The sequence below is a fragment of the Prionailurus bengalensis genome, chromosome B1 (assembly GCF_016509475.1).
Source record: "Prionailurus bengalensis isolate Pbe53 chromosome B1, Fcat_Pben_1.1_paternal_pri, whole genome shotgun sequence".
Taxonomy (NCBI): Eukaryota; Metazoa; Chordata; class Mammalia; order Carnivora; family Felidae; genus Prionailurus; species Prionailurus bengalensis.
In genome coordinates this window covers 204,954,832-204,975,237 of record NC_057344.1, presented here as the reverse complement: position 1 = coordinate 204,975,237, position 20,406 = coordinate 204,954,832, and the positions used below count along the sequence as shown (strand labels likewise).

At 57.1% G+C, this 20,406-nt stretch overlaps 1 protein-coding gene across 1 annotated transcript in view; it reads left to right on the top strand.

Annotated features, from left to right (window-relative positions):
- Positions 1 to 19,322, top strand: part of CFAP99 (cilia and flagella associated protein 99) — a 41,285-nt gene extending 21,963 nt beyond the window's left edge. The window contains exons 5-16 of the mRNA XM_043573158.1: positions 1,877 to 1,989; positions 3,265 to 3,442; positions 5,080 to 5,160; positions 5,344 to 5,418; positions 6,317 to 6,388; positions 6,630 to 6,718; positions 7,299 to 7,503; positions 15,392 to 15,533; positions 15,727 to 15,878; positions 16,725 to 16,930; positions 18,573 to 18,735; positions 18,882 to 19,322. Of these exons, the coding sequence (XP_043429093.1) occupies positions 1,877 to 1,989; positions 3,265 to 3,442; positions 5,080 to 5,160; positions 5,344 to 5,418; positions 6,317 to 6,388; positions 6,630 to 6,718; positions 7,299 to 7,503; positions 15,392 to 15,533; positions 15,727 to 15,878; positions 16,725 to 16,930; positions 18,573 to 18,735; positions 18,882 to 18,998 (1,593 nt within the window). The 3' untranslated portion in view covers positions 18,999 to 19,322. The remainder of the gene's footprint in view (positions 1 to 1,876; positions 1,990 to 3,264; positions 3,443 to 5,079; positions 5,161 to 5,343; positions 5,419 to 6,316; positions 6,389 to 6,629; positions 6,719 to 7,298; positions 7,504 to 15,391; positions 15,534 to 15,726; positions 15,879 to 16,724; positions 16,931 to 18,572; positions 18,736 to 18,881) is intronic.
- The last annotated feature ends 1,084 nt before the right edge of the window (positions 19,323 to 20,406 follow it).

The following is a 20,406-nucleotide window of genomic DNA, read 5'->3' as shown; positions in this document are numbered from 1 at the left end:
GGGCCTCCCTGGGGAAGCCCCCCACAGCCCACCGTGGTCAGCAGTGATGAGGTGGTGGTGAGCTCAGCGTGCCCAGGCTGGTTCTCGGGCAGCCTTGGCCGTGGTCTCTGCCAGACACAGTGTTGGATGTGGCTGCAGCTGGCCTGTCACTCCTGGGGCAGTAGCAATCCTGCTGGCTCCAATGACCCCCGTTCACACGCTGGAATCCTCCAGAGGGCCGGAGAACTCACCCCAGGGCCCTGCCCCCACACCTGGTGAGAATGGGGGCCTCACTGTGGAGCGCTCTCCCCAGGGGTGTGGGCAGGCCATCCCTGGGTGGGGGCAGCACACCAGCTGAGATGCTGAGTGGGCGGGGGGATGGAGCAGCAAGGAGCACTGGCCAGGAGCAAGGGAGCAGAGACCCCAAGGCCGGATAGTGGGCCACTGACTGCCCCTTCCGGCAGGAAAGGGTAAAGGCTGAGAGACAGCCATGCAATGGGGAGGGCAGGAGACAGGCCGTGGCTGGGCAGCTGGCAGCTGGGCAGCGGGCAGTGGCCACCCTGGGGAGGCAGTGACAGCAGCCAGGGTCCTGTCCTTGTGCATGGCACCCCCACTGCTCAGCCGCTCCATTCACAGCAGCTGCAAGGGCCCGGGCATCATGCCCACCACGCACAGCACGCAGCAAACACCGACTCCAGACCCGGAAGCCCCGGGAGTAAGGCCCTCCCAGCCCTTGGCAGGCGTTGGGCCCAGATCCACGGGCGGTGCTGGGGTGGAGCCCAAAGGCCCACAGCGGGAACCCACCTGCTGACTCCCTCCCTCCCCAGTAAACTCCCTGTTCCCAAGGCTCACAGCTCAAGGGTGTGCTTTTAGGGACCCAGATGGAGGCATCATGTTTCCTGTGTCCACACAAAGCTCTCCTGGGGAGCTCCAGCGTGTGGCCTCCCTGGTTTTCTGGGAGCCTGGTTTGAATGGCCTGTAGTGGTCCCCTTGACTAGACAAGGCCCTGCAAGCCCGGGTGTGGTTTCGTCTGGGTGGATGCCCTCCTGCAGAACAGTCCCCCAGCAGGCCCTGGGCGTGGCTGCCCCTCGGAGGAGGGCTGGGGCGGGGGGTGCTGAGCTTCACCTCAGCTGTGCTGACAGCCACGTCCTGGGGCCACAGCCAGCCCCCTCTGCAGAAGCACACCTCCCTCTCCCCAAGGCAGCCAGCCTCCATGAGAAGCTAAACTGGACTGCCTTCTAGAACCAGATCTGTTAGACTTGAGGGCCAGGACTGGAAAACAGCCTGCAGGGCCCACGGCCGCTAGAAGTTCCTGCTGTGGTGGGGTCCGGGCAGTCCCAGGGAGAACATCCTCAGTCCCTTTCAGGGGCCGGGTGGGCAGGTCACTTCTGGGGCCCACCCACTGGCACTGTCCTGGGCAAGCAGGGGCAGACTGTACCTCTATTCCTGGAATTCCGGAGCCCATAGGGGATGCAGGCCGCTGTCCATCTGTCCCCACCAAGAACTCTCCAGAAGTGGGGTGTGGGCCTTCCAGGTCCTGGGCAGGTAGCTCAGGCACAGGGTCCCCACCGGCAGGGACGTGCCCTGCTGGGCAGGGACACGCCCCAGGACCGGAGTGGGCTGCCCTGAACACCCAGAGGCCGTGAGCAGAAGCCAGCGTGGCCAGGGGCAGCGCCCCAGCACAGGCACCCCAGCCCAGCATGGGGGTGGGCGAGCAGGGCTCGGGGAGGGAGGGTCTTTTCCGAGGGGCCTGCTGCCCTGGCGTGGACAGTGGTTTCCTTGCCCCCTGCCCCCTGGGCACTGGCTTTCCTGTGAGGGGCACTGTGGGCTTCACCAGGTTGGGGAGGGGTTCTGGTCCCGAGGCCCCCCCCCCCAATGGTTCCTACTTCTCCCTCAGTTCCTGGGGTTCTTCTTCAACCCCTTAAACCTGTGCTCATGGATCACAGACGAGTGGAGCCTCATCTACGAGACAGCCTATGTGCAACAGAACTGGATCGGCCCCCTGATGAGGTGGGACAGGCCGGAGCCTCCCTGCACTCCACTCCCCGAAGCCACCCTCTTGTCCCTGCGCCCCATAACAGGCTCGGCCAAATCCCGGCTTCACCCGCGCAGGCCGGGACCCACGGGCAGAAGGACCAGCACTGTGGCCTGGCCCTGCCCTTGGCCTCCACGAGAGGCTACTGGGGTCAGGGTGAAGCTGGCCCTGCGGTGTTTCCCTTCTGATAGGGCTGGGGGAGCCGCCTGGTTTTCCTGGGGACAGACAGACTGTTTGGGCACAAGCAGATCACTCTAGGTACCAGCAGTGTGCTGGAGAGCCAGAGGCCCGGGGGGAGGAGCCCTTCTGTGGGAGAGAAAACCACGGCCCTGAGGTGGAGGGGTGGCCCTGGAGCTGCCGTTTCCCTGGAAGAAAGCCCTCAGTCCCAGCCAGGCTGGATTCACTGCCCATCCTCAGGACTGCCACCAGGGCCCGGGCCCTCGGGGCCCAGAGAGCCACCTGTGGGGTCAGCCTTGGTCCAGGGTGCCCGCCACCCACCTCAGCACTGCCGTATGCAGCCCCATCCCAGACCCGCCCTGCCCCTCCGGAAACCTCACTCCCCTCAGAAGTGCCCTTCCTTCCTCTGATGGCCGTGGCCCTCGAGCTGGGCCAGGAGCTATACAAACCACGCTGTCTGTCCTCAGGGGAACCCCACCGGCCAGGCTGCTGATGGGAACTGGGCCCGCCTGCGGTGTAGGGCACAGACCCCAGCTCCAGGGCACCGGCACCCCAAGGCTCCATCCTGCTCCCGTAGCCCCTTCCCCACCTGTCACCAGCAGCACAGCTCCAGGAACCTTCCAGACATCTCCAGCTTCTCTGGGCCTCCTTGCACTGGGCCTTCCGCTCGGGCCCAGATTAGCTCTGTGTCCCTCCCGCTGCTGCTCCTCAGGCCCCTGGATTCCTGCCGCTGGGCCTCTCTGTCCCTGTCCTCCCAACTCCCCACGCAGCAGCATGGCTTGTGACCACAGTGCTGCTGGCCTTGTTTCCTCACCTGTCTGCGTGACTCAGGGCACAGCTGGTAGAGTGCCCGGGGCATAGCTGGCCCTCAGTGGAGTGGCTATTGCTTCCATTATCAGCCCGCACCCTAAGGTGGACCCAGGGTGTCTTGGGTCCTTTGGTTCCCCAGGGCCGTGCCCTCGTTGACCTTCTCCCGAAGGCTGTGCCCTAGTTGGCCTGCTTCTCCTGAGGGCGGTGCCCTGGTTGGCCTTAGGAAGTGGCCCTAAGTGGCTGCTCTTGCCTTTGCCTTCAAGATGGCAGCCGGAAGTCCAGAAGCTGATCAACCAGCTAGAGGAAGTGTTGGCCAATCAGTCCGTTGTTTCCAAGACCAAGGCCAAGGTCACAGAGCCCAAGGAGTTCAACCTGACTGTCCCCAGACCCCGCTCCATTCCAGTGCCTGAGCCAGTCCCTGTCGTGGCCAAATCCAAACCAGTAAGTGCAGACATTTGCGGTGAGCACGGCCCATCCAAGCTGGGAGAGTGGACTCTGTGAGCCAGGGGCAGGCTGGGCTCTTCCCAGGTGCACTGGACCAGACCAGGAGCGTTTGGTGACCCCACGTCTCTGTGGGGAAGCCCCGCTGACCTGGGGCCTGCCCAGTGAGTTCCTGTGCTCCACATCCTAAGGTCTGGTCAGCAGAGATGAAGTGAGGCTGTGGGGCCACAGGGCTCAAACCTGTCCGGACGTGGCATCTAGACCATGCTTGTAACCTGTTGTGACATAGGTCTCCCTCTCTATTAAGTAGCACATGTGTAGCTCACAGTATGCTCTTCAGTACTACTCAGGTCATGGGCAGGTGATAATGTCTGTCTGTGTGACCCCATCGTGTGGACCTGTCCCCACCCCAGGGCCTTTGCACACCTGTCCCATCTGCCTAGAGCCTCTTCCTCTCCTTCTCCCTCTCTCTCTCCCCACTTTGCTGACTTCTGCCAGTCAGGATGCTTTGTATTGTAGGTAACAGAAAAAGGCAGCTCAAGCTGGTGTAGACCATAGAGGACGGGCTGACTCTTGGCTGAGTAGGTTAGGCCTCAGGCAGAGTTTGATCAGAGTTCTAGCTGTGCTTCTGTGGGTCACCTTTATCTTTGGGCAAACTTCCTTCATTGTAGCAACCCACCCAGGCCTTCCCCGTACTGTAAACCATCCAGGGCATGAGAGGACATAGAGGGCCAAGAATTCCGTGAGAGTACGCTTAGACCAGCTCAGGCCAGCTCAGGCCACACGCCTCCCCTCGAGCTGATCACCATGATTGGGGATGCTGTATTCTGACTGATCCAAGTCTCTACCCCACACACTTGTGGTGGAGTCAGTTTCCCAGACCCAATCTGGTTTCCTCACAGAAGTAAGGACCACGTGGAAGGGCAGGGGGGGGGGGGGTGCCGGGGGTCCCAGCTCACCCCCACCACCTTCAGGTCTCATGGCAACCTCTCTGCCCAGAGAGGTTTTCCATGAGCCCTCGCCCGGGTCAGGTCCCTCGAGTATTCCAATGCTCCTTAGGCACACAGGGCAGAGGGCAAGGAGTTAGGGTCTGGAGCTCAGGGGTTTCCAGGCTGTCCCTGCCCCACCCCCATGGACACTGCTCCCTCCAGGCTGGCGAGGGTCCCTGTGACGGGACCCTGTGGATGGCTCTCAGGCCACCCTGGCCTCTGCAGCATTCATGCTATGGCCCCGCCCCCTCCCTGACCCTCATTTTCTGGGGTCCATGACACCTTCCTGGACTCACTTTCCCCTCCACACCTCCCCTTCCATCCCCTGCCCACTCAGTGGTCCTCTGCCTGTTCCCCCAGTGTCTACTGGGCCTGGACCCCGTGCTTGGCCACCTCCCTTCTTGCTGCTGGCCTGCCGTCCTTCCTTTCCCTCCCCCGGATGGCCACCAGCACCCAGGGGATCCCAGTCAGAGCCCAGCAGCCTCCCTCCCAGCCCTGCTTCTGCTGGCACGGGCACCACGGTCCACCCTCCTGTCCCCGGCACCGCCCTCCCTTCACCCATATCCCACTGGCCACCAGCCTGGCCCTTCTACACACCCCGGACACCATAGCCGCTGACCACAGGCTTTCCTCCGGCCACCCCACCAGGTCCCCAGGAGCACCTACCAGCCGCCCAAGGAGCAGCAGCTGCTGGAGACGACCAAGAGACACAATCGCTGGAAGGCGGAGGTGAGGACACACCGACAAGCCCTGCCTTCCTAGACCCTCTGGGGGGCGTTCTGTGAGGAGGTGGGGGACGGGGGAGGGGGGCGGAGGAAGAGCGGGAAGCTGGTCTGTGCCTTCGTCCCTCCCGAGGCCCAAGGGCACCGGGGGGTGGCCAGTGGGGCCAGAGCCAAGTGCTGCCTCTTGCAGGAGCTGCTGCTCAGGGCGAACATGGAGGAGATGCGGTGCGCGGTGCCCAGGTCCCGCGGGGAGCCCCCGACGCAGGTAACACCCACCCTCCTCGCCCTGGGTCGGTCTTCACGGTGGCACTCTCCCACCACATGGAACCGTCCCTCCCTGCGCCCTTTGAGCAGTGACGCGATGAGCCCCTTCTTTAGCCTGTCGGGTCTCTGCTCCCCAAGCCTGGGCAGGGCGGCAGGTGCAGATGTACCTCCAGATCCGCACGGGCGATCCACGCATCCCTCTCTGGGTGTTCCCACATTTCCATGCTTAGCACTTACTGTTTCCGTAAGAAAAAAAAAAAAAAGCCAAGGTAAGTTTGTCAATAAAGAAAAAGTAAAGGACGCAGGACAAGGAAGGCCTGTTCGTGGTGGGCGCTCTGTCCAGAGGAGTGGGCCTGCCCTGCCCTCCCCACTGTGGGCTCCCCCTACCGCCGGTGTCAGCAGGACGAGGCAGCGGTGCCCTGGCCCCCACAAGCAGTTGGGGCAGGCGGGGCATGGCCCTGGGGGTGTGCTGGCTGAGTTCCAAGGGGGTGCTCGTCTACCCACCGCTCCGCACACTGGGGCTGTGGGGCCCCTCCTGGGAGCACCCCAGAGCAGCAGCAGGCAGGGAGCAACTTCCTAGCAGCCAGGAAGCCAGTCGTGGAAGCCAGTGCCAGGGAGCCACTCGGGGGACGGGCCCTGAACCCAGAGTTCAAGCACCCGGGAACTGTGGTCCCCAGGCCTGGCCGGCCCGACACCCAGGAAAGGCCAGGGAGGGCATGGGAGACAGAAGTGTTGTCATGCGACCCGTGAGCAGGGGGTGGGCTGTGAACACTCGGGTGGGCAGCTGGAGTGAGGACAGGGGAGCGCATTGGCCCTCCCAGGGGTGCTGGTGCCACCATTCCCCCAGGGTGCATCCAAGGGCACCCAGTGGGCACAGGTGCTGGGCCTGATCCCCGCAGGACTCCCAGAAGACTCTGCAGCCCCGACTCCTGCCCCGCATCCTTAAGACTCCAAAGCTGACCTTCTACAAGGTGAGGGGTGTTCCTGACCGGCCAGGGTGGGCACGGGGTGCCTGGTCTAGTCCCCTCTCCCTGGACACTCACTTCCTGGCCAGGTCTGTGCCCAGGGGATCAGATGGCCAGAGCTGGAGGCCCTGAGGGAGGCCCCACCCTAGGGGCCGGGAGGCAAGTGTGGGGGGTAGGGGGGCACTTGCTGGCCCGACTCTCCCCCCCCAGCCACCAGACTGCAGCCGGCCCCTCCTGTCTCCTGCAGACCAACAACGTCCCTGTGAAGCTCAACACAGCTGCCATCCTGCGGGAAGGATCTCTATACCAGCGGCAGGTGGAGAAAGAGCTGGAGAGGTAGGCGGGCGGCTCCTCACCCCGTTCAGAGGAAGGGGTGCAGGGACGGCTCTCCCGGGAGAGGAGGAGGTTGCCAGCAGGGGGGAAGGCGGGGCCTGGTGGCTGTGTTGCTTTGGGGGTGCCACAGGTAGGCCAGCCTTAGGGTCACGGCTGCATCTGAAGAAGATGACCCGCTCAGTGAGGGAAACTGGGCAGAGGGCGGCTTAGCAGAAAGCTGGCCCAGCCCACACTTCTCTCAGGGTCACCTGCTCTTCAGAACCCCCTGAGGCCCCCCGCTGACCACCAGCACCCCGGTCCCCTGTGCTTACCCCATGAGTTGGGCTGTGGGCGGGGGTTTGGGTGGCTGACCAGGTGGATGAGAGGATGGACAGGTGGACGGACGGGTGAGCAGACAAACAGGTGGCCAAAAGGTGGTGGAGGCACAGGACGGGGACAGGCGGACGGTGGGTGGGGGACAGGTGCTATGGCCCGCGATGGGTGAACGGCTCCCCGTGCCTGTGAGGCCACTGCACCCCCAGGGAACCCGTGCACCACCCCCCCACGGCCAGCACAGGCCCCCACTCTTGTCCCCTCTCCCCAGGGTGGATAAGCTTGTGGACGGGGCCGGGGACTTCTCCGAGTTCCTCGAGTGGCAGAGGAAGGTGCAGGCGGAGGGCCGGGAGGAGCAGCTGGCCGCGAGCGAGTGCCACAGGCTGCAGGGGAAACTCAGCCACGAGGAGGCCATCCTGGCCCGGCAGCGCCTGGTGCAAGGGAACAAGGAGAAGGCTGACCAGAAGAAGGAGGAGGTGACGCAGCCTTGCGGGAGCAGCGGGAGTACCTGGGGGCCGGCTGGCGGGCTGTGGCAGCTCCTGTGGTCATGGCTTGTGGTCTGACCCCTAAGATCCACACAGTGGCTGTGGTTTCTCTTTCTGCACCTTCACGGGTTGGGGGCGGGGGTTGGAGGCTCTCTCAGTGGACAGCACTTCTGGTCCAGACTGCCCAGGAGGGGCAGTGGGCCCACACATCCACACACGAAGGAGGATCTGAGGTTCTGGCGGAAACTTCTGGAAAGCCAACGCATTTGCGTATGGTGTCCTCTCCCATAGGAGGGTCTGCAGGCATCTTCAGAAGCTTTAGACGTCTCAGTCCTGGCTCTGCCTCCTCCTAGGACGGGTGGCCTGAGTGGGAGGCCCCAACCTGTGTTTCCCTGAAAGCCTGTTCTTTGCAGTGGCTCCCAAGTGGCCTGGGGTCCGCAGGCCTGACCTCGGTTCTGTCTGTCCCCAGATGTGTGCCCTTGGGGACTTGCATTGGGCAGGGGGAGGGGACCATGCTGGAAGTTCACTCGAAAATGCCCTTTGGATAACTTGTTTGTGTCTGTATTTGATGTTAGGGTTTGCTTTTCCTTCCTTCTTAGTGTCCTTTTTCACAAATAGGAAGTCAAAGCGATCTGAAAAATAGACTCAGAGAAGCGTCATTTCTTGTAAGTCCCTTGCCACCTCCCCACCTCAATTCTTATTTTCATTAACCTCTGGATCATCTTTCCTTAAAGCAAATACGTACACTTGTGTACAAATCCTTCCTTCCTCCCTTGTCCCTTACATAAAATGCCACGCCCTGCTTTGTCTGCGATGGGAAACACAGGGCCAGTTTTCCGTGTTTGTGGGGAGAGGTTTTCAAGGTAAGCTTCTAGAGGGGACATCGCTAAGCCCCGAAGTTAACTGAGAGCGGAGCTCGGTCCCCACTGTTGAGCACGCAGTTTCCTCACCTTCCGCGGGCAGCGTGCGCAGACCCCGGCAGAGTGTGCCGTGCTGAACTCAGAAATGTTCGCTCGTCTTGTAGGTGAGAAACAGTATCCCGGCAAGTTCTGATTTGCATTTCATTGATTATGTATGAATTTGAGCGTGTTGCCACATATCTAAGAGCCATCTCTGTATCTCTTTCTGTGAACAACCTCTTCGTGCCTTTTGTCCGTTTTTTCGCAGCTCTGCTGCGGCACGATGGACGAGTGAAACTCGTGTCTGTTGAAGGTCTGTCACAGGACGTTCGGATACACGTCCCATCGTGACGTGATTGTCACAATCGAGCAAATTGCTATATCCGTCCCCTCCCGCAGCCACCTCCTCCGCGTGTGGCAGGGACACTGGAGATCTCTCTTAGCAAATTTCATGTACGCGTTCTTATGAACCGCAGTCCCCACCCTGTACATTAGGTCTCTGGAACGTACCCATCTTCTAACAGACCTCGCGCACTTGGACCATGCCCACGGCTCTGGTCTCTGCGACCACAATGTGGACCTTGTTAGATTCCACACATAAGTGAGATCCTACAGCAACTGTCCTGTGCCAGGCTTATCTCACTTAACATAATATGTTCCCGGTTTACCCATGTTTTTGCAAATGGCAGGACTTCCTTCTCTTTTAAGGCTGCAAAGTGTTCTCGTATTCGTCTCTGAAGGGACAATTAGGTTGTTGCCATGTCTTGGCTATTGTGAATGATGCCGCAGTGAACATGGGGGGTGCGGATATCTCCTCAAAACAGTGGTTTTATTTCCTTTGAATCTATATCAGAAGTGATACTTCTGGGTTCTAATTTTATTTTTTTTTATTTACTTATTTTTATTTTTTTGTCCTTATTTTATTTTATTTTATTTTTTATTTTTTAAAATTTACATACAAATTATTAGCATATAGTGCAACAATGATTTCAGGAGTAGATTCCTTAGTGCCCCTTCCCCATTGAGCCCATCCCCCCTCCCACAGCCCCTCCAGTAACCCTCAGTTTGTTCTCCATATTTATGAGTCTCTCCTGTTTTGTCCCTCTCCCTGTTTTTATATTATTTTTATTTCCCTTCCCTTATGGTCATCTGTTTTGTCTCTTAAAGTCCTCATATGAGTGAAGTCAGATGATTTTTGTTTTTCTCTGACTGATTAATTTCACTTAGCGTAATACCCTCCCGTTCCATCCACGTAGTTGCAAATGACAAGATTTCATTCTTTTTGATTGCCCAGTAATACTCCATTGTATATATATACACCACATTTTCTTTATCCATTCATCCATCGATCGACATTTGGGCTCTTTCCATACTTTGGCTATTGTCAATAGTGCTGCTATAAACATGGGGGTGCATGTGTCCCTTCGAAACGGCCCACCTGTATCCCTTGGATAAATGGCTAGTTGTGCAATTGCTGGGTTGTAGGGTAGTTCTGTTTTTAGTTTTTTGAGGAACCTCCATACTGCTTTCCAGAGTGGCTGCACCAGCTTGCATTTCCACCAACAATGCAAAAGAGATCCTCTTTCTCTGCACCCTCACCAACATCTGTTGTTGCCTGAGTTGTGAATGTCAGCCATTCTGACAGGTGTAAGGTGGTATCTCATTGTGGTTTCGATTTGTATTTCCCTGATGATGAGTGATGTTGAGCATTTTTTCATGTGTCGGTTGGCTCTGGGTTCTAATTTTAAAACTGGTAGTTCTGGGGGTACCTGGCTGGCTTAGCTCGTAGAGCATGTGACTCTTGATTTGAAGGTCCTGAGTTGGAACCCCACATTGGGTGCAGAGATTACTTTTTAAAAACTGGTAATTCTATTTTTAATTTTTTCAGAAAAAAAATAAAATACTTTTTTCCACAACGGCTGCACCAATTTACATTCCCACCAACGGTGCACAGAATTCCCTTTTCTCCACGTCCTCACCAGCACTTGCTATCTTTTGACTTTTTTATGATAGCCATCCCAAAAGGGGTGAGGTGGTATCTCATTGTGGTTTTGATTTGCATTTCCCTGATGATGAGTGGTTATGAGCATCTTTTCATGTGTCTGTTGGCACATGGAAAATGTCTGTTTATCATCTTTGGAAAATGTTCAGGTCGTTTGCCCATTTTTTGGTCAGGTTATTTGGCTTTTTTGTTTGTTTTTTGTTTTGTTTTGTTTTGTTTTGTTTGCTATTGAGTCGTAGGAGTACCTTATATGTTTTGGGTATTAACCCCTTATCAGATACATAGTTTGCAAATGATTTCTTCCATTCCATAGGTTGCCTTTTCATTTTGTTGGTTGTTTCCTTTGCTGTGCAGAAACCTTTTAGTTTGATGTGGTCCCAGTAGTTCATTTTTGTTCTTCTTGCCTGTGCTTTTGATGTCAAATCCAAAAAAAAAAAGAAAAAAAAAAAAAAAAGCTAAGGCCAATATGAGGGAGTTTTCTCCTGTCTTCCTCTAGGAGTTTGTGATTTCAGGTCTTGTGTTTAGGTCTCTAATCCACTTTGAATTGATTTTTGTGTGTGGTGTAAAATAAGGGTCTAGTTTCATTCTTGTGCGTGTGGATGTCTGGGTTTCCCAGCACCGTTTGTTGAAGACACAGTCCCTCCCCTGCTGAGTGGTCTCGGTGCCTTTGCCAAAGATCAGTTGAACATTTTCTTTTTTTTTTTAATTTTTTTTTTCAACGTTTATTTATTTTTGGGACAGAGAGAGACAGAGCTTGAACGGGGGAGGGGCAGAGAGAGAGGGAGACACAGAATCGGAAACAGGCTCCAGGCTCTGAGCCATCAGCCCAGAGCCCGACGCGGGGCTCGAACTCACGCGAGATCACTCGAGATCTCGCGAGATCGTGAACTCACGGACCGCGAGATCGTGACCTGGCTGAAGTCGGACGCTTAACCGACTGCGCCACCCAGGCGCCCCCAGTTGAACATTTTCTAACAAGCTCTTAGCCTTCATTTCTTTGGTTTTGAAGAGTTCTTTACACAGTAGGGACAGTGACTTTTCATGATACAATGCAGATATTTCCTCCCAATCTGTCACTTGGCTTTGCTTGTGTGTTTTACCATGCAGACTAATCAATGTTTCCTCTTACTGTGCCTGGACTTTGAAGAGTGAGGAGAAAGGTTTTTCCCATACCTGTGTTATAGAGCAATGCGCCTAGGTGTCCTCTAGTATTTATATTTCATTTTTACGTCTGGATCTCTAATCTGCGCCCAGTTTATGCTCATACGTGGTCTGAGGTCTGGATCGACTTCCATGACCACCCAACTGGGGCTCCCAATCCATGAATGCAGTACGTCTCTCCATTTATTTCAATCCTTTCTTTCTTTCATCTGTGTTGTGTAGTGTTTCGTTTTTAGCATTCAAGTCCTGTTCGTGTTCTGTTAGGTTTGTGCCTAAGTGTTTCTTTTATTATTTTTGAGTAATTGTAAGTGGTGTTATATTTTTAATTCTGATGTCCATGTATCCGATGCTAGTATATTAAAGCGTAATGGACTTTTGTGTGTTGATCATCTATCTCAGGACCTTGCTGAACCACCTTATAATTTTTCTAGGACAAACAAGGCATTTTGTCGTAGAGCCCTTGTAATTTTCTATGTAGACAATCATGTCATCTGTAAAGAACAGTTTATTTCTTAACTTCTGACCTACATTCCTGTCATTTGCTCCTCTAGCCTATTGCACTGGCTAGAACTTTCCAGTGCTGTGTTGAATAAGAAAGAGCCTACAGGGGTGCCTGGGTGGCTCAGGCGGTTAAGCGTCTGACTTTGGCTCAGGTCATGAGCTCACGGTTTGTGGGTTCGAGCCCCTTGTCGGGCTCTTTGCTAACAACTTCTGATCCTCTGTCCCATCCTGCCCCCCTGCCCTTTGCATGTCTTACGTGTGGGGGATGCTGAGGAGGTGGGTACCACAAAGACGCTGGCAAGGCCTGAGGTGGCAGAGCTGGTCTGGGCAGATGGCACTCACAGTGCAGTGTGTCCCCCCCCCCCCAAGCCTAGGCCTTCTCCTTGGTCCTGTGCTGCCCTCACACCTGCCCCCCCCCCTGGTTCCGTGCACATTTATGGAGAGCCAGGAGACGCTGCCTGTTCCCCTCCCTCCCCACTTCTCCACTGGCCCTGAGCTGTGTCTGTGCTGTCCCCGAGGTGCAGCTGGGCAGGGGCCCTGGGACCCAGCAGGGCAGGCCTCCTCACCCACGGCGGTGGTTCATGGTTTGTTCTTTCTTTGCCCCTAGTCAGCTCACTTGAGATAAGACCCCTTGCAGATTTTGGCCGCCCACCTCTTTTCACCTGTATTTCCACATAAGTATCTTCCCACTTATTACCAAGTTTTCGAAGGTACTTTTAACAATAAACTTTTTGCTTCAGAACAGTTTAAAGAGTTACAGAAAAGTTGCAAAGATGGTGCAGAGAGTTCCCGTTTCCTACCACCCAGCCGCCTCTGCTGGTGACGCCTTACGTCCCCACGCTGGCTTTGGGCCGCCACAGGGAGGCACCGCAGGCCTGACCAAGTTGTGGAGGCCGCAGGTCCAAAGTCGAGGAGGGCGTGAGCTGGGCCATGCTCTCTGCTAAGCTCCCTGGGGAGGACCCTTCCTTGCCTCTTCCAGCTTCTGGAGACCCCAGAAACTCCTTGTCTGTGGCAGCCCCACCCCAGACTCTGTCTCCGTCCTCACATGGCCATGCGTCCGCATCTCTCTGCGTCCCTCTCTTCTTATGGACACTTGTCATTGGACTTAGGGCCCGCTCTAAACCCAGGATGATCGCATCCTGAGATCCTCACTTAATTGGATGTGAGATCACATTCTGAGGTTCCAGGTAGACGTGAATTTGGGGGAGGTGCTGCTACCCACTACACCGCGGTATATTTGTCACAGCCAAGAAGCCAACGCTGGTACGTGACTTACTCGAACTCCACACTTGGCTTAGAGTTCATCACATTTTCTCCCTTCGAAGGCCCTTTTCCTGTCCCCGGACTCCACATCACATTTAACGGTCATGCCTCAGACTCTTCTTGGCTGTGGCAGTTTCTCAGACTTTCCTCGTTTTTGGCGACCCTGACAGTTTCAAGGAGAGCGGGTCAGGTGTCCTGTTGGATGCCCCTCAGCTGGGGCGTGTCCGATGTTCCTCTCATGGTTAGATTGGGGTTGGGGTTTGGGGAGGAGGACCATCACAGCCTGTCAAGGGCACCTGCTGTCAACCAGCTCTTCACTGTGATGCTGACCTTGACCCCTTGGCCGAGGTCGTGCCTGGCTTTCTCTGCTGCAGTTAGTGTCCCCTTTCCACATAGCACCGTGCAGAGGGGATCTCTAGGCAAAGCCTGCAGCCGGGGGCGGGGCGGGGGCGACTACTGAGAATTCTGCACAGGGGACTTCTCTCTTCTGCCCCACTTTCTTGAATTCATTCCATCAACTCTTTCAGTGTGGACCCATGCATATTTATTCTACACTTTGTGTTATCAAAAGTGTTACTCCGTTGCAAGCTTTGGCCTTTGGGAGCCCCTTCAGGTTGACCTCCTGCGTCCCTCTGACTGCCCTGTGTCCTTCCTTACTTTGGGACACTAGAAGATGCACCAGGCTCACCTGGTGGTTTCCCTGTCCCAGCCCTAAAATAAGCTATTTCTCTGAGAGCCCTGGTTCCCTTTCTTAGAACCTGGGGCAAAACTGGACAAATCAAAAAGGATGGGCGAGAGGCATTTTTGATATACGCCAGCAAATTGTTTTACAAAAGGATTACTTGGTGCCCAGCGTCTAAAGCTGAAGTCCTGAAAAAAATTAAAAAAAATAAAATAAAATAAAGCTGAAGTCCAAGCGGCCTGCAAGCTGATTCTCCACTGACGGTGCAGCTGTAGATGAGCCCCCACTGCACAGACTGCCGGGGGCTGGGGGTCCCGGAGCCCCTGGCCACCCTGGGCCAACGACAGAAGGCGTAAACCCCACACTGCGTTTTAGTATCTGGAGGACTGTAACCGTGATTCCGAATCGTTCACAATAGTGCCAAACTGGAAGCAATCTGAATGTCCCTCCACAGTAGAATGGATGAAAGCGTTGTGATATACCCCCAAAACGTACAGCCACAAAAATAAGCCACCTACAGTCCAGGGGATAACGTGTACGAGGCTAATGAACGCAGCGCAGAGCCACAGAGGCAAGAGGCAACCAGACACACGGGAGGATTCCAGTCATGTGTGACAAAGCGGCAAAACCACACCCCGTCCTGTTGTTTAAGACTCTGACCTTCTAATAATAAGGATCACATTCACGTTTTAAAAAAAAAGAAAAAAAGGGGGCGCCTGGGTGGCGCAGTCGGTTAAGCGTCCGACTTCAGCCAGGTCACGATCTCGCGGTCCGTGAGTTCGAGCCCCGCGTCAGGCTCTGGGCTGATGGCTCGGAGCCTGGAGCCTGTTTCCAATTCTGTGTCTCCCTCTCTCTCTGCCCCTCCCCCGTTCATGCTCTGTCTCTCTCTGTCCTAAAAATAAATAAACGTTAAAAAAAAAATTAAAAAAAAAAAAAAAGAAAAAAAAGACTCTGACCTTTTGAAACAGCACGAGAAAGAAGAGTGGGGTGACCAGCAGGACGTGCCTGGGGGCTCATGTGACAGGGACCCCGAGGCTGGCACATCCTGGGCTCCACATGGCTTCAAAGCATTGAGCGCCCTCCTCTCTCAGCTGGAGTCCGGGGGGCTGGGGAGAGGCTTCAGGGCAGACCCAGCGGCTCGGACTTGGTTTCCCCAGAACCACAGTGGAGGAAGGGGGGACACGAGGTGGAACTTCCCCAGTAGGCCTGACCTCCAGGGGACTCCCGGGAGCTGCTGAGCTCAGATCTGGGCTCCGGGGTGATGCAGGGTCACCTCATGCTGCTCCTGGGGCTGGGGGCAGCCCGGGGCAATGGGCCTGCTCCAGGGGGGACCCTGCGGCTCTGACCACGGTGGGTCGGTTGTGTGAGCAGACGGCGGAGCTGATGCAGCAGTGTGCTGAGAGGCGCCTCCAGGAGGAAAGGTCCATGAAGGAGCTGGTGCGGCGGGTGGCGGAGGTGCAGAAGAACGTGAAGGTGGCACAGACGAAGCTCCTGAGGGGCCGGCAGCAGATAGGTAGGGCGGGGGGGGGGTGCCAGGAACCACGAGGCCGCGCCCAGCTTTGCTCCCCCCCACCCCGGCTCGCGCCCCCGGCTGGCCTCCTGCCCTAAGTGAGCTGCTGCGGTTGCCGAGAGCCCAGTGCCCTGGAGGGAAGGCCGGGGTTGGGCAGGGCACCCTGCGGCCCCTCAGCACCCCCTTGCCCCTCAAGTCCAGGAGGTGATAGAGGAGAGCCGGGAGCTGCTGCAGCGCAGCGCAGAGGCCGCGGGGGAGGAGCAGAAGCGGCGCCGTGAGCTTATCTCTCAGCTGCGAGCCCTGGAGACACAGCCGGTGCGCCAGGGCAAGCTCGTGGACCTGACCCAGGTGAGGACCCGGCCCCACTGGGGGAAGCCTCCCCACGTCTTGCTGTGCCTGGCGTGGCCACGGGAGACCACGTTCAGCATGCCCACCGGGACCAAGGGAGGTCTGGCACCACCCGGGATCCAGCCGGCACGAGTGGCGTGCTCCACCATGGACGCTGCACCTGCCCTGCCGGAGGCCCGGGACCGGCCCAAGAGTTCACAGTCAAGTCAGGGAGACCTCTGTGACCTCTGGGGACAGGAGGCCAGGGCTCCTGGGAGTGGGCCAGGTGGCCTTCATGTTGAAGGAGGTCCCGGGACCCCCCCAGGCCCAGGTGGGAAGGGCAGTGTAGGGAGAGCGCAGGTGTGCAAAGGCCGGATGAGTGGAGGCTGAGAGGAGAGAGCAGGTGCCTGGAGCCCCGTGTGAGCGGCACCCTGAGAGGCCAGGCTGGCATCTGCTGAGGTGGGAGCAGGCCTGCAGGGCCCCGGGAGCTGGTGTGGGAGCCTGGCCTGATCCCAGGGGATGTAGGAAGTTCACAGGGCTTTCTGCACAGGCCCCCCGGGTCCTGACTCAGGGAGACAGGGCTGAGTTCCATTTGGGCCCTACCTCAGTAGAGGGGCCTACAGGGCACCCAGCTGACATGTGCGGTCCCTGGAGGGAGGCCAAGGCTGGGGAGGCCCAATGGCAGGGATGCTGCACAGGTGCTACTGAGCAGGAAAGGCAGTCGCCCGGGGCCCAGGGGCCAGACCGATGGAACTTGGGGGAGGGGCACCGGCGCTGGCGCAGAGGACAGCTCAGGCCATGGCAGGTGGCCGTGCGGGCTGGGTGTGGGCCTGACGCCCAGCTGCAGGCCTCCCCATCACCCTGCAGATCCCTGGGTATGGCCTGGAAGGGGAGATGTCTGTGGTGGAGCTTCGCGAGCGGCTGGCCCTGCTCAAGGAGACCCGGAGGCGCGAGGAGGAAGAGAAGCGAGACCAGATCATCCAGGGCAAGCGCGCCAGAAGCCAGGAACTGCAGAACGTGGTGGAACAGATCTCACTGTGCCGCGCGGCCATGGGGAGGTCTGCAGCCTTGAGGTCAGTACCAGTGGCCCCAAGGGGCAGGCGACTGAGGCAGGAGCAAGGAGCGAGCCTGCCTTTGCGACCTCCCGGGTGGGTTCTACAACTACGTTCCACCCTTCTGCCCAGGCCATCCCCTTGCAGTAACTTCTCCCACCTCTACTATCTTATTAGCTAATCTTCAGACATACAAAAACGGCAGCAAAAATCATGCAACGATGGCCTGGATGCAGAATGATGGCATATAGCTCATGAGCATGACCTTTGCCGTGTGTTTCATCTAGCTAGCTACTTACTCTGTCCCTGTAGAACCATCTGGAAGGAGCTGCAGGATTCAGACACTTCACTCCTAAACACTCCGGTGTGCATCTTCTGAAAAAAACATTGTCCTGCATAACCACAGCATACGGACACAACTAGAAAATTAACATCATCTCAACATCCTGTCCGTATTCATGTTTCTCCAGCATCCCAAGACTGTTCACTATAACTTTTTAAAATTTTTTTAAAGTTTATTTTGAGAGAGAGAGTGTGTGCATGCACGCGTGCGAGTGAGGTGGAGGCAGAGAGGGGAGAGAGAATCCCAAGCAGCGCCTGACGTGGGGCTCGAACTCACAAACTGTGAGATCATTGACCAGAGCTAAACCCAAGAGTCGATACAGTCGATGGTCACAAAACTCATCACTATTGGGGTGCGTGGGTGGCTCACTCAATTGAGTGTCTGACTTGATTTTGGTTCGTGTTGTGATCCCTGGGGGTTGGGATCAAGCCCCGTGTCAGGTTCTAGGCTGAGCATACAGCCTGTTTGGGATTCTCTCTCCCTCTCTCCCTCTCCCTCTCTCTCTCTCTCTCTCTCTCTGTCTCCCTCTGCCGCTCTCCATGGCTCAAGCACTCTCTTTCTCTTTAAAAAAAAAAAAAAAATCCATCACTATGGATCCTGAGTGACTGCTGCTCTGGTTACAATTTGAGGAGGTCCTGTGACAGCTGTAGGGTAGGGGCTGCCCAGCTACAGCTGGCTGGCCACTCAGCAGGTGTGGTCCCTAAGGTGGCATGTGCCGGGGACGTCTCACCACTTCCGGCTGCTAGACTCAGCCTGATAGACCACACCCACAGTCTGGTTGGCGTTGGGGAGCCTCCAAGGGTCCAAACCCACTAACAAAGCTCCTGGAGCTCTCTGCGTGTAGCCAGACCTCCTGGCATGAATCCACCAGGACCATTTTAGTGCACAGTCTGACTGGAGCCAGCCAAGCAGGGATGGTGGCCGAGCATGTGAACAGCACCTCCACATGCCCTGATGCTGTGAAGTGCCCCTAAACCAAAGCCAACGGGGAACAATCTGTATAATGAGGTCTCATTCTGGAAGGAAGAATGACCTAGTATGATAGAGATTTGCAAAGATATTAGCGGCTACCTCTAGGCAAGAGAGTGGCAAGGAGGCACAAGATAAAAGAGGGTTTTCACTTTTTTGTTCCAAATACCTACGTAGCCAATATACATGAGACACATTTTTGAAACGTCAAGTACAAAGGGCAAGAAGGTAGAGGCGCTGGGGGGACGTCACCCCAGAGGTCCTTGGAGAGCCTCTCCTCCCCCGCACCTAAAACACCCCCATTGACCTGTGGTCGGGGCCCCTCCTAAGCCCGCCCTGTCCACCGCCCAGGTGGGAGGAGAGGAAAGCTCGGTCCGCGGCCCCGGCGGCGCCCTCCCAGGACGAGCGCGTGCTCGAGCTGCAGCGCAAGGTCGAGGAGAAGGCGGCCGAGCGCCAAAGGCAGGCGGCCCTGCTGCGGGTACCGGCGCCGCGGGCCGCGCATCGCAAGCCACGGGTGAGTCCCGGGAGCGGGCGGGGAGGCTGGGGGCGCGGCGTCCCGGGTGGGGGGGCGGCTTGGCGACGCGCGGGCGGGGGCGGGGGGGGGGGATCGGTGGGCGGCGGCCCCGGCCCGCGCAGACAGCCCTGGGCGCCCGCCCGCAGGCGCAGCTGGAGGCGCAGCACTGGCTGGAGCTGGAGCAGAGCCGGGAGCGCCGGCTGCGGGCGCTGCAGCGGAGCGGCTCGGTCTGCGGGCACGCGCGCCGCCTGGAGGCCGCCTGAGCCCGGGAGGGCGCGCCCCCGGGAGCCCCGCGAATCCCGCCCGAATAAAGCGTGCGGCCGGCGGTGTGCGCCTCCTCTTCCTGCGCCGCGCGCCCCCTCCACTCCTTCTTCCTGCTCCGCGCCCTAACCTGCCCCGGAATCCACTTGCCCCAGATCAGGGTTGCCAGATAAAATGCAAGACGCCCAGTTATTGCGTAGGACAAACTCTCAAAGTGTCCGTTCTTTATCTGCAATTCAAATTTATCTGGCTGTCCTGTATTTTCTGTGCTAAATCTGACCACCCTTGCCTTAGATCCTAGCCCTTCCCTAGCGCCCAGGGCAAGCCCCTCCCCTTTGTGGAGCTCCCAGAGCCACCTCTGCACGTGAAAACTTGGAATTCCCACTCTGCCTGGAGTCCGGTGGCTTAACTTGTGTGGTTGCACGTGTGCATTTGGTTGGAGAAGTGGCTGGAATGCTTGAGCCACTGGGAAATGGCCTGTCTCATAATTTGTCTCAAGCAAACCTCATTGCCGCCCTGGGGGGAGGGGACCCACGGGGATGCAGGAACTGTCCCCCACCTCCCATTCTGCTGATGAGGCCAGCAGTGCTCCAAGAGGTCAAGTAACCAGCCCCAAAAGCCTTGACCCACAGCTAAGTCTGTGTGACTTTAGAGCACCACCCAGCCTTCTCCAGCATCACCAAGGGGACGTGATTAGAGCCACTGACATCCGCCCATTCTCTTGGTTCCTCTGGATCCAGTGCCACACTGGAGAGGGCACGGCCTTGAGGACAGGCTGGCCGAGTGACAGCCTGCTGGTGAAATGCAGAATCATGAAAAAAGCACAATGTGCTGCGGCTCCCAGGAAGGACAGAGAATGGGGGGGGGGGGCGGGGGGGGAGTGGTCAGGGAGGGGCTGGGAACAGCCAGGTAGATAGATGTCCAAGAGAGAGTCTCCTCAAACCTGACATCCTCCCGGACCCCAGCACACATTCAGACCAGGAGGATGGGCACATTGGAGTGACAAGAACAGACACCAGAGTTCTCCCTGAATATTCTGAACTATCAGAACCCCAGGACTTTCTTTCCCATGTTGGTCAGAGAAACTTCCCACCTCCCTGTCAAAAAAGCTGAGGGGTGGGGGTGCCTGGGTGGCTCAGTCGGTTGAGCGTTCGACTTCAGCTCAGGTCACAATCTCACTGTTGGTGAGTTGGAGCCCCGGGTCGGGCTCTGTGCTGACAGCTCGGGGCCTGGAGCCTGCTTTGGATTCTGTGTCTTCCTCTCTGCTCCTCCCCTGCTCACACTCTGTCTCTCTCTCTCTCTCAAAAATAAATAAAGATTAAAAAAAAATTTTTTTTTAAGCTGAGGGGCAGAATAAATTTCATTTGAAGAGATAAACACGACATTTCTCCTATCCTGTGTGATGTGTTA